At 47.2% G+C, this 16,918-nt stretch overlaps 3 protein-coding genes across 5 annotated transcripts in view; 1 reads left to right on the forward strand and 2 right to left on the reverse strand.

Moving 5' to 3' along the window:
• The window catches only part of LOC115582970 (double zinc ribbon and ankyrin repeat-containing protein 1-like), a 14,069-nt gene extending 7,105 nt beyond the window's left edge, over positions 1-6,964 (forward strand). For all 3 annotated transcript variants that reach the window (XM_030419260.1, XM_030419250.1, XM_030419270.1), the window contains 10 exons: positions 405-566; positions 658-892; positions 3,487-3,590; positions 3,927-4,010; positions 4,090-4,183; positions 4,668-4,729; positions 4,909-4,986; positions 5,079-5,206; positions 5,487-5,561; positions 6,276-6,964. In XM_030419260.1, coding sequence (XP_030275120.1) covers positions 405-566; positions 658-892; positions 3,487-3,590; positions 3,927-4,010; positions 4,090-4,183; positions 4,668-4,729; positions 4,909-4,986; positions 5,079-5,206; positions 5,487-5,561; positions 6,276-6,438 — 1,185 coding nt within the window. In that variant the 3' untranslated portion in view covers positions 6,439-6,964. The remainder of the gene's footprint in view (positions 1-404; positions 567-657; positions 893-3,486; positions 3,591-3,926; positions 4,011-4,089; positions 4,184-4,667; positions 4,730-4,908; positions 4,987-5,078; positions 5,207-5,486; positions 5,562-6,275) is intronic.
• A 191-nt stretch (positions 6,965-7,155) lies between these two features.
• LOC115582952 (cysteine-rich protein 2-binding protein-like) lies at positions 7,156-13,224 on the reverse strand. The gene is made up of 10 exons (XM_030419213.1): positions 12,944-13,224; positions 12,721-12,842; positions 12,485-12,606; positions 11,215-11,387; positions 10,695-11,129; positions 9,993-10,585; positions 9,472-9,605; positions 8,149-8,324; positions 7,865-8,055; positions 7,156-7,604 (listed from the first exon to the last, which is right to left on the reverse strand). The coding sequence occupies exons 1-10, from the start codon at positions 13,200-13,202 to the stop codon at positions 7,431-7,433; spliced, it is 2,379 nt and encodes a 792-aa protein (XP_030275073.1). The 5' UTR covers positions 13,203-13,224; the 3' UTR covers positions 7,156-7,430.
• Positions 13,225-13,431: 207 nt separating this feature from the next.
• On the reverse strand, positions 13,432-14,542 carry LOC115583148 (protein PET117 homolog, mitochondrial-like). The gene is made up of 2 exons (XM_030419634.1): positions 14,363-14,542; positions 13,432-13,582 (listed from the first exon to the last, which is right to left on the reverse strand). Exons 1-2 carry the CDS (start codon positions 14,456-14,458, stop codon positions 13,433-13,435), a joined length of 246 nt encoding a protein of 81 aa, XP_030275494.1. The 5' UTR covers positions 14,459-14,542; the 3' UTR covers position 13,432.
• Positions 14,543-16,918: the final 2,376 nt, after the last annotated feature.

A 16,918-nucleotide genomic window follows, 5' to 3' on the forward strand; every position in this document is an offset into this window, starting at 1 on the left:
AGCTAATAAGTAGCTAATAAAGTTTGTATATCTGTATTTTAAAGTGTGCTTCAGGTCCAGGTTGTAAAAATGCATTAATAGTTGATTAGCTTTCAGCACAGAGGCTAAAACCACAATCCTCCATTAAGCTAAGCTAGCAGCTAGGCTAAAACCTGCACCGTTTCTATGCTGGACACATAACAGTAACAGTAGCGTGCTAGCTATTATTAGCATCACTCCTCAGTATTGATAGTGGAATAGCTTTGTATGAATTCTGTGGTTGGAAATTGTCAATATTTGTGAGTTTTCTGTTTTTGAATTTTTTTGTATGGAGAAGTGTTTCCTAGCTTCCAGTCGTTGTGCTAAGCTAGCCTGGAGAGAGAAGCATTGTGGGAAATGTAGTAATGTGATGTTTGTGTTTCTAGCCTGGTCATGCAGCCAGATGTGTGATTTGTTGCCGATGTGGAGCGAGCGGAGACCCATACGCCTTCTTCTGCACAGCCTGCGGCATCTTCTTGGAAGCACCGGCCCCGCCCACATCCTATGGTGACATCAGAAGACCTGTTGGAGGCGCCGCCACCAAACGGGTATGCTTCACTGCTAATGTCATGTTGCTAACTCAGTTCATAATTCTGAATATCACACTAGACTGACTGTTGTCTCCCTGTGTGTGAGCAGGCTGCAGCCACACCTGCCCATGATGTCTCCTCTCAGGCCACGCCCTCTTCTGGCCCCGCCCCCAGGGTTAGAATGACCACACCCACTGCAGAGCAGTGCACACAGACTGTTGGACTCTATTACCCATCATCCACTGAGCTACAGAGGAAAGAGAAACAGAGGGCGCGAGAACTCAGCAGGCAGCAGGCGCCCAGAGATGGCCGACAGCTACTGACTGCTGTCAGCCCAGGCAGAGGTCAGATGCTGACACCACCACCGACACCACCACAGACACCACTGACACCACCACCGACACTACCGACACCACCACAGACACCACTGACACCACCACCGACACCACAGACACCACCGACACCACCACCGACACCACCACAGACACCACTGACACCACCACCGACACCACCACAGACACCACTGACACCACCACCGACACCACCACAGACACCACTGACACCACAGACACCACCACAGATACCACTGACACCACCACCGAGACCACCACCGACACCACCACAGACACTACTGACACCACCACCGACACCACCACAGACACCACTGACACCACCACCGACACCACCACAGACACCACTGACACCACAGACATCACCACCGACACCACTGACACCACCATCGACACCACCGACACCACCACAGACACCACAGACACCACCACCGACACCACCACAGACACCACTGACACCACAGACATCACCACCGACACCACTGACATCACCATCGACACCACCGACACCACTGACACCACAGACACCACAGACACCACCACCGACACCACCACAGACACCACTGACACCACCACCGACACCACCACTGACACCACCACAGACACCACTGACACCACCACCGACACCACTGACACCACCGACACCACCACCGAGACCACCGAAACCACTGACACCACTGACACCACCACAGACACCACCACCGACACCACTGACACCACCGACACCACCACTGACACCACCACAGACACCACTGACACCACCACCGACACCACCACCGACACCACTGACACCACCGACACCACCACTGACACCACCACAGACACCACTGACACCACCACCGACACCACTGACACCACCGACACCACCACTGACACCACCACAGACACCACTGACACCACCACTGACACTTCCGACACCACCACCGACACCACCACCGACACCACTGACACCACCACAGACACCACCACAGACACCACTGACACCACCACCGACACCACCACTGACACCACCGACACCACCACTGACACCACCGACACCACCACAGACACCACTGACACCACAGACACCACCACCGACACCACCACTGACACCACCGACACCACCACTGACACCACCGACACCACCACAGACACCACAGACACCACTGACACCATCACCGACACCACTGACACCACCGACACCACCACCGAGACCACCGAAACCACTGACACCACTGACACCACCACAGACACCACCACCGACACCACTGACACCACCGACACCACCACTGACACCACCACAGACACCACTGACACCACCACCGACACCACCACCGACACCACTGACACCACCGACACCACCACTGACACCACCACAGACACCACTGACACCACCGACACCACCACCGACACCACCACCGAGACCACCGACACCACAGACACCACCACCGACACCACCACCGAGACCACCACCGAGACCACAGACACCACCACCGACACCACCACAGACACCACTGACACCACCACCGACACCACTGACACCACAGACACCACTGACACCACCACAGACACCACCGACACCACCACAGACACCACTGACACCACAGACACCACCACCGACACCACCACAGACACCACTGACACAACCACCGACACCACCACTGACACCACCACTGACACCACCACCGACACCACCACAGACACCACTGACACCACCACCAACACCACTGACACACCGACACCACCACCGACACCACCACCGACACCACTGACACCACCACAGACACCACCGACACCACTGACACCACCGACACCACCGACACCACCACTGACACCACCACAGACACCACCGACACCACTGACACCACCGACACCACCACCGACACCACCACCGAGACCACCGACACCACTGACACCACTGACACCACTGACACCACCACAGACACCACCACCGACACCACTGACACCACCACCGACACCATCACCGAGACCACAGACACCACCACCGACACCACTGACACCACCACCTACGCCACCACAGACACCACCACCGACACCACTGACACCACCACCGACACCACCACAGACACCACTGACACCACCACCGAGACCACCGACACCACTGACACCACCACTGACACCAACGACACCACCACCGACACCACCACCGACACCACTGACACCACCACTGACACCACCGACACCACAGACACCACCACCGACACCACCACAGACACCACCGCCGACACCACTGACACCACCACCGACACCACCACAGACACCACTGACACCACCACCGAGACCACCGACACCACCACTGACACCACCACCGACACCACCACCGACACCACCACTGACACCACCGACACCACAGACACCACCACCGACACCACCACCGACGCCACCACCGACACCACTGACACCACCACCGACACCACCACAGACACCACTGACACCACTGACACCACCAACGAGACCACCGACACCACTGACACCACCACTGACACCACCGACACCACCGACACCACCACTGACACCACCGACACCACTGACACCACTATGGGGGTCGGGTCTGTCACACTGGTCTCATGATGCGTTCATGTCCTCAGGTTACTGGAGGAGGCAGTTGGATCATGTGTGTGGACATTTGAGGAGTTACACTCAGAACAACGCCCCCTTCAGGGCTCTACTGGGAGAGCCTCGTCTGGGCCGGGTACGCCTCACCTCACCTGTCTGTTAGTGACATCACCTGTGGGATTAAAGGAGCAGTTCACCAAAAAAGTTAAATCTAGTAATTTTCTTTCCCCCAAGTTTATCAGAACGCTGCAGCTCTGTTAAACTGTGAAGCTCCAGAACTGTTCTGTGGACTACCACACTTCACCTGACTTCCACCTTGATGCTGGTGAACTGTTCCTTTAAATTTCAAATGATTGAAGTGAACTAACACTGTGTGACTGGATCAGTTTCAGACTGCTGTACATACCTGACCAGGTGAAGCAGTACTGTGAGTTACTTCCTGTTTGTCACATGATGCGCTGTGTTCCTTCAGATGGTTTCTGCTGTGATTCAGGAAGATCGCTACGAGGTCAGTGTGACCGTCAGCTTTGTGTCGGCCGGGCGGGAGGAGAACCAGGTCCGTTGTACAACACGTCAGCTGGACTCATTGTGTGTTTGCTGAGCCTAGTGTGGGCTGACGGTTTGTTTGGTCTCAGGTGGATCCGGCAGCTGATGGCGTTGGACTGAGAGCAGATCGGACCGAGACTCTGAGCAGCATCACAGAGCGATCCTCCGACAGCAGCGGACTCAGTAAGAACCAACAGCAAACGTTTTTTAAATTCATCATGTCAGTTCAGCCCAGAACCACAATCATATCACCTCAGTGGGTTCTACATCGTGTCCCGTGAACGAAGTCCTCAAGGCCTCCAGTCAACAGAGGAACAACTTCACATGTTGATGGAACAAGACTTTCAACATGTTAGAAACCTGACGAGTATCCAGAACATCAAGTCATTAAGTCCTCCGTCTTCACGAATAACTAACATGTGGCATCATCAGGAGACGGTGGCCTGCAGGGGATATTTTAAGTCATGACTCAAAAAACTAAATCATCACTAAAAAAGACAGACAAGAAAATGAAAAGATTCTTATTTTATTACACTAATATGAATATAAAACAGTTAGAAAAACGGAAATTGACATTTTAAGATGAAAAATTGTCTTCTGAAAATATTAAATGTTGATGTTGTTGTATGGACCGAGTCTCCTCAGTGGTTCTGTTTGTGTCTGACAGGAAGTGATGCGTCCACAGGTGTGATGAAACCTCCCAAACCGAACCTGGCGCCCAAACCTCCGGTGAGAAAATGTGTTTCTGAAACTGATCATTCAGAAGAAGAAACTGAACTTGATCTGAACCCGAGTGACACTGGTTCTCCTGGTTCACCTGGTTCTCCTGGTTCACCTGGTTCTCCTTGTTAACCTGGTTCACCTTGTTAACCTGGTTCTCCTGGTTCTCCTGGTTCTTCTGGTTCCAGGTGAAAGACCTTCAGTTACTGAAGGAACTGGGTCCGGGTCGAGGTCAGATCAGCACCATCCAGCAGCTCCTGGATCAGGTACGAGCCTCTGCAGCCAATCAGCAGCCGCCTCTGGATCTCCTGACTCTGTTGACTCTGATTGGTCTGTTTGTTTTCCCATCAACCACCAGGGGGCGGATCCCACCTGCTGTGGCGGTGATGGCCGACACGCTCTGGCGGTTGCCGTGGTGAACGGCCACCATGATGTACTTCCTGTTTTGGTGCAGCGAGGAGCTGACGTGGACGAGCAGTCGGGACAGTAAGACAACATAAAACTGTTTTTATTCAAACTTTATTCAACAACATGAAACAAAATGAATTCTCAGGATATTATTGTTATTTCTGCTCCTCTGTTTGATGACTGAGCCAATCACAGCTCATCACCTCCTGCGTGTCTCCACCAATCAGAAACAAAGGAAACAGATCAATGATGTACTGATCAGTTTCCTGATCTTTGATCTGACTTGTGTAGTGTGATATAATATACATATAATCTCTGATGATGTCACACGTGATGAAGGTGAACTCCTCCTCCTCAGGATGAAGAACTCCGCTCTGCATGAAGCTGCAGCTCGCGGCTCTGAAGGGCTGCAGTGTGCTAAAGTCCTGCTCAGGTAGGACACACCTGTAGGAACACACACACACCTGTAGGAACACACACACACCTGTAGGAACACACACACACCTGTAGGAACACACACACAACTGTAGGAACACACACACAACTGTAGGAACACACACACCTGTAGGAACACAAACACCTGTGGGAACACACACACAACTGTGGGAACACACACACCTGTAGGAACACAAACACCTGTGGGAACACACACACAACTGTGGGAACACACACACCTGTGGGAACACACACACACCTGTGGGAACACACACACACCTGTAGGAACACACACACACCTGTGGGAACACACACACACCTGTAGGAACACAAACACCTGTGGGAGCACACACACACCTGTGGGAACACACACACACCTGTGGGAACACACACACCTTTATTGTCTACTTTAATATTTCATTTATATCTTTATCTTTATCTCTTGTTTCCATTCACGCTGTATTTCTATTTCTGCTTTGCATGGAGCATCTGTACCAAAAAAAATTTCCCCCCGGGGATCAATAAAGTATTCTGATTCTGATTCCGTAGGAACACACACACACATGTGGGAACACACACACTCACAGACCTTGATTCTCACATCATCACAAATGTTTCTAACAGTGTTGGAACCACAGAACCAGCCGGTTCCTCCAGGTAATGTTTCATCTGGTACCCGTCACTCTGGTCTCACCTGTCACTCTGTTTTCAGCTGTAAGGCCAGCGTGAGGCGCAGGAACGCCGAAGGTCAGACGGCGTACGACGTGGCGGTGCGCTCCGGCTGCAACAACATGGTGTCTCTGCTGGCTGCTCAGACTGGACTGGACTTACTGGGCAAACTGGGCAAACCCAAACTGAACCTGGACGTGTTCTGACTGAGAACGACACAAACGGGTTTGTTTTAACGGCTCAGAAAGACTTTAATGTCGATGTCGTGTTCGTAGAATAACGACACTACCAGGGTTTGGATCGGTTCCTGTGGCCCGGCTCCATTATTGACCTGTTCCCCAGAATAAATGCTGAGATTCATCTACAAACCACAGACACGTCACAGCTGTGTTTCTACAAGCTCAGTTCATGTTGTGGTCCGGTTAGGTCAAGATACAGAACCACCTGGTTAGAGTGACGACAACATGTTCTGTCACAAGCACATCTCTGACCCGACAGTGGCTCTGACCCGACAGTGGACTCACCCAGCTGCTGCGGCACCAGCGTCACCTTCATGTTGATCTGACATGCAGACAGATTTAACGTGTCTGTGGTTTGCAGATGTACAATGTCAACATTATTCTGGTTCTGGGCCGTTGTAGACTGAGCAGAACCCGTCCTGTGCTGCTGGTGGATGTGACTGGATGTGCAGAACATGTTGACTTTGTTACTGAATAAAACTTTAACAGCGTCTGTTGACTGAAGTCTGTTTTTGGTTCTGATGTTTAAAAACTTGGATCTTTATTTAAAGTACTGACAGTTATTCTCTGCTGACCCAAACCCTGATCAGCAGCTGATCCGTTTGTTCTGAACAGCTGACGACATGAAGTCTTGTCTGAGGTGTAAATGTAGAAACAGCAGCTATAAAACAAACACACACTCCATCGAGGACAAACAGATTTACTGAACTGAAAATGAAATAATGAAAAAAAAGAAGTCAGTCAGAACATGAACCGCTGAGCACTGACGGACCCGACAACATACATCACTGTGTTTATTAGTTCTAGTTTTCTTCAGTGTCGTCGGGCTCCAGCAGACGGTGGCTGCTGAGGGTTCAATCTCCGTCCAGGTGCCTTTGAGCCAGCATTGTGCTGCTCAAGATCTCCGTCTCTGCAGTTCAGATCCAGCAGGAGGACCAGAACTGGTGTGTGTCGATCCATCAGCGCCTCAGTCGGAGGAAGAAGGCGTGGCGGCACTCGGTGCTGTCCACAGGATAGTATTTATCATAGAAGTCCAGGATGTACTCCTCCGCTTTGAAGCCAAACTTCTGGTAGAGCAGCATGGCAGGATTACTGGCCGACACGTGCAGCGTCACGTCTTTGCCCATACACGTCTGAAAAACACCGAAACATTCAGCTCAGAGGAGGTCAAACACGTATTTCTGCTGTCTGCTCACAACAAGCAGCAGAAGATGATTACTGAGAATTATAAACAGCTGTGTGTGTTTTCAACCTGCATGTTTTAACGTCTAACTGACTGTTAGGGACGACAATCTGATAAACTGTTAAACAGACGTAAATGTCATCACTGACAGTCTGTCCACCTCAGGTACCGGCTGCATCAGAACCTTGTGCTCAGTGTCTGGAGCCTCACCTGGATCAGATGGTAGATCATGAAGGTGCCGATGCCGGCTCTCCTCCACTCAGGATGCACCAGCAGGAAGGAGATGTAGGCCTCGTTGTACTTCACGTCTGGCACCATGAAACCAAAGCCAACCACGACTTTCTTATAGAGGACCACCACGCTGAAGTCCGGGTACTGCAGACACTCTGACAGGTCCACACCTGGAGGAGGACAGAACCGAACAATCGGTGGGTTTGGACGGACAGATTCACGGTCGGATGGATCTTAGTGAGGAGAATGTTGGTGTGTGCTACCTGGCCAGAAGCTGTCATGACACATGGCGTTGACAGAAGGGATGTGGTTTGGGCGGACGTAGCAGTAGTCGATGGAGGCGTTGGGTTCAGGGACCCAGTCGGGCTCCTTCCTGTGAGGGTAAGCTCTGATCTCTTCCAGCAACCTCAGCTTCACTGGACGACTCTCGTAATCCCTCCTGAAGAGCACAGACAGAAGTTTAGTTTAGTTTATTATATCGAAGACAACTGCTGTTCTACCTCTACCTGATGTACGGTCTCAGGACTCTCTACCTGATGTACGGTCTCAGGACTCTCTACCTGATGTACGGTCTCAGGACTCTTTACCTGATGTACGGTCTCAGGACTCTCTACCTGATGTACGGTCTCAGGACTCTTTACCTGATGTACGGTCTCAGGACTCTCTACCTGATGTACGGTCTCAGGACTCTTTACCTGATGTACGGTCTCAGGACTCTCTACCTGATGTACGGTCTCAGCACTCTCTACCTGATGTAAGGTCTCGGGACTCTTTACCTGATGTAAGGTCTCAGGACTCTCTACCTGATGTACGGTCTCAGGACTCTCTACCTGATGTACGGTCTCAGGACTCTCTACCTGATGTACGGTCTCAGGACTCTTTACCTGATGTACGGTCTCAGGACTCTCTACCTGATGTACGGTCTCAGGACTCTCTACCTGATGTACGGTCTCAGGACTCTCTACCTGATGTACGGTCTCAGGACTCTTTACCTGATGTACGGTCTCAGGACTCTCTACCTGATGTACGGTCTCAGGACTCTTTACCTGATGTACGGTCTCAGGACTCTCTACCTGATGTACGGTCTCAGGACTCTCTACCTGATGTACGGTCTCAGGACTCTCTACCTGATGTACGGTCTCAGGACTCTCTACCTGATGTACGGTCTCAGGACTCTCTACCTGATGTACGGTCTCAGGACTCTCTACCTGATGTACGGTCTCAGGACTCTTTACCTGATGTACGGTTTCAGGACTCTCTACCTGATGTACGGTCTCAGGACTCTCTACCTGATGTACGGTCTCAGGACTCTCTACCTGATGTACGGTCTCAGGACTCTTTACCTGATGTACGGTCTCAGGACTCTTTACCTGATGTACGGTCTCAGGACTCTCTACCTGATGTACGGTCTCAGGACTCTCTACCTGATGTACGGTCTCAGGACTCGTTACCTGATGTACGGTCTCAGGACTCTCTACCTGATGTACGGTCTCAGGACTCTTTACCTGATGTACGGTCTCAGGACTCTCTACCTGATGTACGGTCTCAGCACTCTCTACCTGATGTACGGTCTCGGGACTCTTTACCTGATGTACGGTTTCAGGATGCGGGATGTGTACGGACTCTTGATGCTCTGGTCCAAACTGCCCTCTGCTCCCATCAGGCGATGCCAGAAAGACACGGAGTGCTGCTGGACGCCCCGTCGGCTGGAGGGGTTGGTCTGCACACAAACACATTCATGTTAAGTTTACGTTAGTGGTTCTGGTTCTGGTATCATCAACACAATCAGAAGCACAAAAGTGTTTCACATGGAAAACTTTCATTTGAGTCAGTTTCTAAATGACTGAACTGTAGCTTCTCTGATTCCTCACTGTTGACAGCAGCTGAGAACAACTACAGGTTCAGAACAAGAGTCAAACTAACTTACAGAATCAAAACATCTGATTTATAACAGCAATGCACCAGCTGCCATCGTTCCTTATCATTAATAAGTTCCAGCAGAAGCAGGGTTCTGGGTCAGGACGGGTCATGTGGAGGTACCAGCTCAATGGGAGATACAGGACATACGTGTTTGATCGAAGAAGACCAGGATGTATGATGAAGGTACCTGGAAGCGATCCAGAATACGCAGCTCGTGGCTGTTGGTGCAGTATTTTCCCATGATTCCACCTCGCGTCTGTGACCCGACTTCCTGGGCGCCGTAGATCCCCCCCACCAGGCTGAGGGTGGCGCTGATGGCCCGGTCGAGGTCCAGCAGCGGGAGCCCTCTCTGCCTCTTGGCCTGGCGGACCAGCAGCTTTCTCTGGAGGCGTTTGGCCTGTGGGGTGACAGCCAGGGCCAGCGGGCAGGCATCCAGCCGCCGCAGCAGCATCCTCTCCTCATAAAGACTGAGCATGGAGAAGCGAGGAGTCTGGACACCACCAGAACCATCTGCCTTCTCAGGATGTGTGATCCTTCTCCGCTCAGGTCCTCCAGCACTAGCACACCCCCCAGTGGAGAGAGATGGACCTTCACCCGGTCCGACCGGCTCTTCAAAGTCGTCCCCACGATCGCGGCCTTCATCGTCCTCACTGTCTGCCTCACGTTTTATGTGAGGTGGTGCTATGCGGAGCTTCTTGCGGGCAACAAGGTTGGCGCTGGGAGGAGGGATGTATTCCATCCCTGGGTCGATCATTCCCTCCGTCTCCATCTCCTCATCGTCTGGAGGTCGAAGCATCAGAGACATCAGCGTTTACGTCACGCTCAAATAAAACTGACAGACATTTAACAAGTTGTTTTGTCCCTGGTCTGTGAGTGGAGCGTCACTCACCATGGAACAGAGCCTGTGGAGGCATGGCGTCAGGGATCAGGTCCGCCTCCGACAGCAGGCTGGGTGTTGCTGAGTGAGACGCCGGCGTCCCCGGGGCAGAGAAGTCCGGTGAGGGCGACGGTGACGGGCTGGTGAGTGGAGTTCGATCTGAAGAGCTGAGGGAGGAAAAATCGATGACCTCACCCTTCTCCAGGACGAGGTCGGGCCGGCGCCCGGTGCTCCCGCCGCGGCCTCCGCCCAGTTTCACTGGCGTGGAGGAGGTGCTGCGGTCGGTGTAGCCGCTCACTGCCTCTTTCTGAGCCCGCCGGATATCTTTGGCCTCCTGAGTGCGGGAACGTTTTTCCTTCAGCTGCATGGCGTTCTCCACAGGGTTTCTGGCCCCGCGCTTCCTCAGACCCTCCACAGTGATGATCGGGTCCACGGCAGGTTTGGAGGCTGCAGGCGACAACAGAGTATCAGCTCAGAGTCGTTACCTGCAGGACCGGAACCTTTCACTACAGTGCTGCTGGGTGGAAGTTACCTTTAGCCTTGGTGGTGGATTTGTCCACCTCAGGTCTCAGAGTTGGAGGTCGGTTCTGGACCAGCTTCCACCAGCCGGGCTCACCAAACTCCTGAGCTCCTGAGCGGAAGAAGGTTGGACTGCCGACGGACAGACAGCCAGCCACCGTGCTCCACCATGTCGACGTCTTCTTCCTGCACACAGAAACAGTCACCAGGACCCACGCGACCACAGGAAACTCAGTCAGGATCTGGACACGCTGAACCACATCAGGAGCAGCAGCCATTCACAATCTGACTATGCTGTAACCGATTACACCTGATATCCGTAGAATCTATCAATGTGTGTCTTTGTCATCTGTGGACCGCCTGCACCATAGGAACTCGGTTCCAACTACACTAGTCTCTGAGAACCTTTAGAGAAACTCCGGAACTGAATCTAAGATTTGAGAGACTAAATGTAGTTCAAGGTGGTAGAAACAGTCTCTGCTCCAGAGTTCAGACGGTCTAAAGTTTAGACTCTAAACAACCACAACAACGCCAGCACGTGAACAACTTAGCCCACAAAATACAGAAGTTCCACAGAATGATGTGAGGACGAGAGGTCGTAAAGTTCTGGATGTTTATTAAAAGTTGAAGTGTGGTTTGCTTTGGCTTGGTTACGTGTTTCCTGGACTTGCTGTGGACATTGATTGTTTACAGCAGCCAATAGTGCTGAATATTTGTTACGACCTCGACACAGATCTACCTGGACCGGCAGCTCCCAGTGAACTCTGCTGGATGCTGTTTGGTGGAGCGAACAAGTCGAATCTAATGTGTCCGAGTTCTGGTTCTGCCCCCGACTCTCTCCTCCAGAGCAGACCTGCCATCAATTTGCATGTATTCATGCTTTTGCACTGACTTTGTGTAATTAAGACGCATAAAAACATGTTTTCTGTGGAAAAATACCTTTAAATAATGACACACCGACCTGCTGTACAACAGTTTTACTGTAAATGGATTATTGGCCACCTTTAGTTTTAGCTGCAGATACAGTAGTTTGTTTACAACCTGTTTGATCATATTTCCACTTCTTTCTGATGTCAGGCATTAATTTGGTGTGTACATGATCCCTGATGGACATACTGGACTGAAATAAGACCCAGAAACATCAAAAGCAGAACTATCCTTCAACTGAAGGAGCATCCCGTCACTGCATTCACACATCTGTTACCAACGTGTTGTAAAAAACAGATGAAGAGTTTAAAAAGAAACAGGTGAGTAAATACAATGACAGAAGGATGGAAGGTGACCTTGTTCCAAGCAGGAAGTTCCAGTGTCGGCCAATGAAAGCGCAGATGTCCTCTTTCCACCTGAAGTAACCCTGCCGGCCGGTTCCTTCCAGAGACAGGTTGTACATGGCCAACATCACCACCTGACACACAGGAAGACAAAGACTCAGTCTGTGTTGCTGTAGTGTTCATGTGTGAATCACTGAGCTCAGTGTCCTTCAGTGTGTGTGAAGGTGAGTGAACGATGCAGGTCGTACCTGCTGCCAGGTGAGTCTCATCCTCTCAAAGCTCTCCTTTCCGTCCTCAGCGCAGTCACAGCAGACAAATTTAAAGAAGTTGTCTCCTTTCAGGTAGCTGGGCTGCTCACCGCGGAGCTGAGCTGAAGAACACAAGCAGAGACACACCTGAGGTTAACTGTCGTCACGTTCCTGGAGGGGAAGACACCTGATGGAGCAGCAGAGCTGTGATTGGCCGTCTCACCTGCAGGGACCCACTTGTGGCAGCGGTCGCAGTAGAAGGACATGTCCTCGCAGGCCCAGCCTCCGTCAGCCTCCTCGCCCACGTCGCTGGTCAGTGAGTCTCCGCTCTGGTCGTGTGACAGATCCACCGATCCCTGATCCTCCGACTCCACGATCAGCAGCGTCTCGCCCTCCACCTCGCCCTCCTCCAGCCCTTCGGACGCCGACGTACAGGTCGCCTCGTCCTCCGCTCCACCCAGCTGCTCGCTGCTGCTGTCCATCACGTCGAGTCGGGCTGGACCGTCTGTGACGAACAGGCCAAGACAGGAAAAATTAATTTGTAGAGTAAGAGAAGTAAATAAATAGAGTAAGTGATGCAGAGAAGGTGCTGACAGGTGGACCGGACCCAGGGCACCACGCTCACAAACAGTCCAGGGTTCTGTTCTGTTGTCCTGACACAGTGTGACATCAGAGCGTCCTCTCCTCTGTGAACAGGAGCATCATACCTGTGTCAGTGGTCCTGTGGGCGGAGCTCCGTCTCTCGGCGCCGCCTGTCCTCCTCCAGCTGTCTGGTCAGCGTCCTCTGCTCCTCCAGCAGCCTCAGGTTCTCCTTCTTCCTCTCCACCCGCTCCAGATCTCTGACCACGCCCTCGTGGAGGCGCTGACCCACAAACATTCAATAATAATCAATCAGAAAACTATTTGTTAATAACAAAGACAGACGTGCTGCAGCTCAGTGAGGCTGTTCATGGAAACACACTGAGAGCTTCTACTGATCAGTGAGGGCTGGAGATGATTCTATCAATTCATTGATTAGTTGTTTGGCCTCTAAAATGTCTGAAAATGGTTAAAAACTGCAGATCAGTCACAGAGTTTTGTTTTGTCCTTCAGTTCGCACTGAACAACAAACGACTCAGCGATGATCAGAACAGTCAGTGATATAATCAATAGATGAGCAGCTGATCGACATCAGCTCAGCACAACAGGAAACACACTGACCTTCAAAATAAATTACATTTCCAGACAGTGAAATGTTTTGTGACAAAGTCAACAACATCCGGTTTTGAGGTCAATATATCGCACATGTAGTGAGTGTTTGTACACGGTGGTAGTATTACAGTACTGCTCTCCGCTGCAGCATCATCATAACATGTAACTATAGTGATCTTCATTATCTAACGCCGTGTGTACAGACTGTACCGGAAGTCTACCTCAGGCTGTATTAACGTGACCCGCAGAGCGGAAGTGTTTCTATCGATCTGATTCGTTCAGTCAAAGTTAAAATGCTGCAGTTTGTTCTTCACACAGCTCTCAGCCTGGACTGATCGATCAGTCACTTCCTGTGACCTCACTGACTCCCTACACTGCTAACTGCTAGCTAACAGTTAGCCCTGCTGTTGGTTGTGTTAGCATTAGACCGACTCGGTTCGGACCGGGTTACCTGTCTGTCCCAGGTCTGTTTGAGGTGAACAGCAGCCACAGTGCTCAGAGTTAGAACCACAGAAACTCCCAGAACCACTTTGGAGGTTGTAGACATCACGTTAGTGTGAGCTTCACGCTAGCGGGCTGCTAACTGGCTCCAGCGCTGCTGCTGCTTCTTCTTCTGTGGTGATTCTGTCCTGTTGAAACAAACCGTCTCATCAGCGCCTCCAGCGGCGGCCGCGAGCACCACAGGTCACAAGGACGAGCGCAGACTACTGGGACAAAATGTACATGTAGAACATAATGTACATATGTATAACATATAATATATAGAATACAATGTACACTTGTATAACATAATATATAGAATGCAATGTACACATGTATAACATATAATATATAGAATACAATGTACATATGTATATGTATAACATATAATAAATATAGAGTATAATTAACATATGCATAACATATAATAAATACAGAATATAATGTACATATGTATAACATATATATAGAATATAATGTACATATGTATAACATATAATATATAGAATACAATGTTCCCATGTATAACATATAAAACATATAGAATATAATGTACACATGTACAACATGTAAAACAAATAGAATATAATGAACATATATAACATAATAAATATAGAGTATAATGTACATATGCATAACATATAATAAATATAGAATATAATGTACATAAGTATAACATTATATATAGAATACAGTGTACATATGTATAACATATAATATATAGAATACAATGTACACATGTGTAACATATAATATATAGAATACAATGTACACATGTATAACATATGATATATAGAATACAATGTACACATGTATAACATACAATATTATAACATATAATATATATAGAATATGATGTACATCTGTATAACATATAATATATATAAACACATTTTTATACATATATAACATATAATATATATAGAATATAAAACAAGTATAACATATAATATATGGAGAATATAAAGAACGTAGCATATAATATATAAAGAATACAATGAACATATGTATAACATATGATGTATATATAGAATATGATGTACATATGTATAACATAATTTATAGAATATGATGTACATATGTAAAACATATAATATAGAGAATATAATGAACATATGTATAACATATAAAGTATAAAAAAATGATGTACATATATAACATAATATATATATAGAAAATAAAACATGTATAACATATAATATATAGCGAATACAATGAACATGTGTATGACATATAATATATATAGAATATAATGAACATTTGTATAATATATAATGTATATATATATATAATATAATGTACATTTGTATAACACATAATATAAAGACAATATAATATGTATAACATAAAATATATATAGAACATAATATATGTACAACAAATAATATATAAAGAATACAATATAAATATGTATAGCATATAATATATAGAGAATATAAAATATGTATAACATACAATATATAGAACATAAAACATGTATAACATATAATATATAGAGAATGTAAAATATGTATAACATATAATAGATATAGAATATAAAATACTTGTAACATATGATATATATAGAATATAATGTAAATATGTATAATAGATAATATATAGAATATAAAACATGTATAACATATGATATATAGAGAATATAAAATATGTATAATATGCCCTACATGTAATTAGTGCTGCTAAACTAGTATTAATGTTTTGTGGAGGCGGTTGTGGACAGTGAGAAGGGGATTTAAACTGGATGTAAACAGGATGTAAACAGGCAGAACCAACAAAGATAAATGATTAGATTGAATGGAAAAGATCATAAATGATGTTTTTAGATACTGTAAGTGGAGCTGAAACTTCTGAACTTTACAACAAAGACCACATGATGTGTGTTTTTAAACAACCATGTCATAAAATCTGACAGTCTTTAGATTAGATTATGTTACATTATGTTATGTTATATTATGTAATATTATGTTATGTTATGTTATATTATGTTATATTATATTATGTTATAATTTATTATGTTACATGATGTTATATGATATTATGTTATATTATAGTATGTTATATTGTGTTATATTATGGTATGCTATATTGTGTTATATTATATCATGTTGTTATGTTATATTATGTTATATTATGTTATAATTTATTATGTTACATGATGTTATATGATATTATGTTATATTATAGTATGTTATATTGTGTTATATTATGGTATTCTATATTGTGTTATATTATTTTATGTTATATTATATCATGTTGTTATGTTATATTATATTATGTTATATTATGTTATATTATGTTATATTATGTTATATTATGTTATATTATATCATGTTATATTATGTTATAATTCATTATGTTACATTATGTTATATTATATTATGTTATATTGTGTTATATAATGTTATATTATATCATGTTGTTATGTTATATTATGTTATATTATATCATGTTATATTATGTTATATTATATGACGTTATGTTATATGAAGTTATGTTATATGAAGTTATGTTATATGACGTTTTGTTA

Source organism: Sparus aurata, chromosome 1, assembly GCF_900880675.1.
Source record: "Sparus aurata chromosome 1, fSpaAur1.1, whole genome shotgun sequence".
Lineage (NCBI taxonomy): Eukaryota > Metazoa > Chordata > Actinopteri > Spariformes > Sparidae > Sparus > Sparus aurata.

Coding starts and splice junctions, on each gene's coding strand:
- LOC115583148 (XM_030419634.1), bottom strand. CDS start 14,458: ATGTCTACAACCTCCAAAGTGGTTCTGGGAGTTTCTGTGGTTCTAACT. Junction 13,583..14,362: donor AACAGACCTGGGACAGACAG/GTAACCCGGTCC, acceptor TTTGTGGGTCAG/CGCCTCCACGAGGGCGTGGT.
- LOC115582952 (XM_030419213.1), bottom strand. CDS start 13,202: ATGGACAGCAGCAGCGAGCAGCTGGGTGGAGCGGAGGACGAGGCGACC. Junction 12,607..12,720: donor TGAGACTCACCTGGCAGCAG/GTACGACCTGCA, acceptor CCTGTGTGTCAG/GTGGTGATGTTGGCCATGTA. Junction 9,606..9,992: donor GTATTCTGGATCGCTTCCAG/GTACCTTCATCA, acceptor GTTTGTGTGCAG/ACCAACCCCTCCAGCCGACG.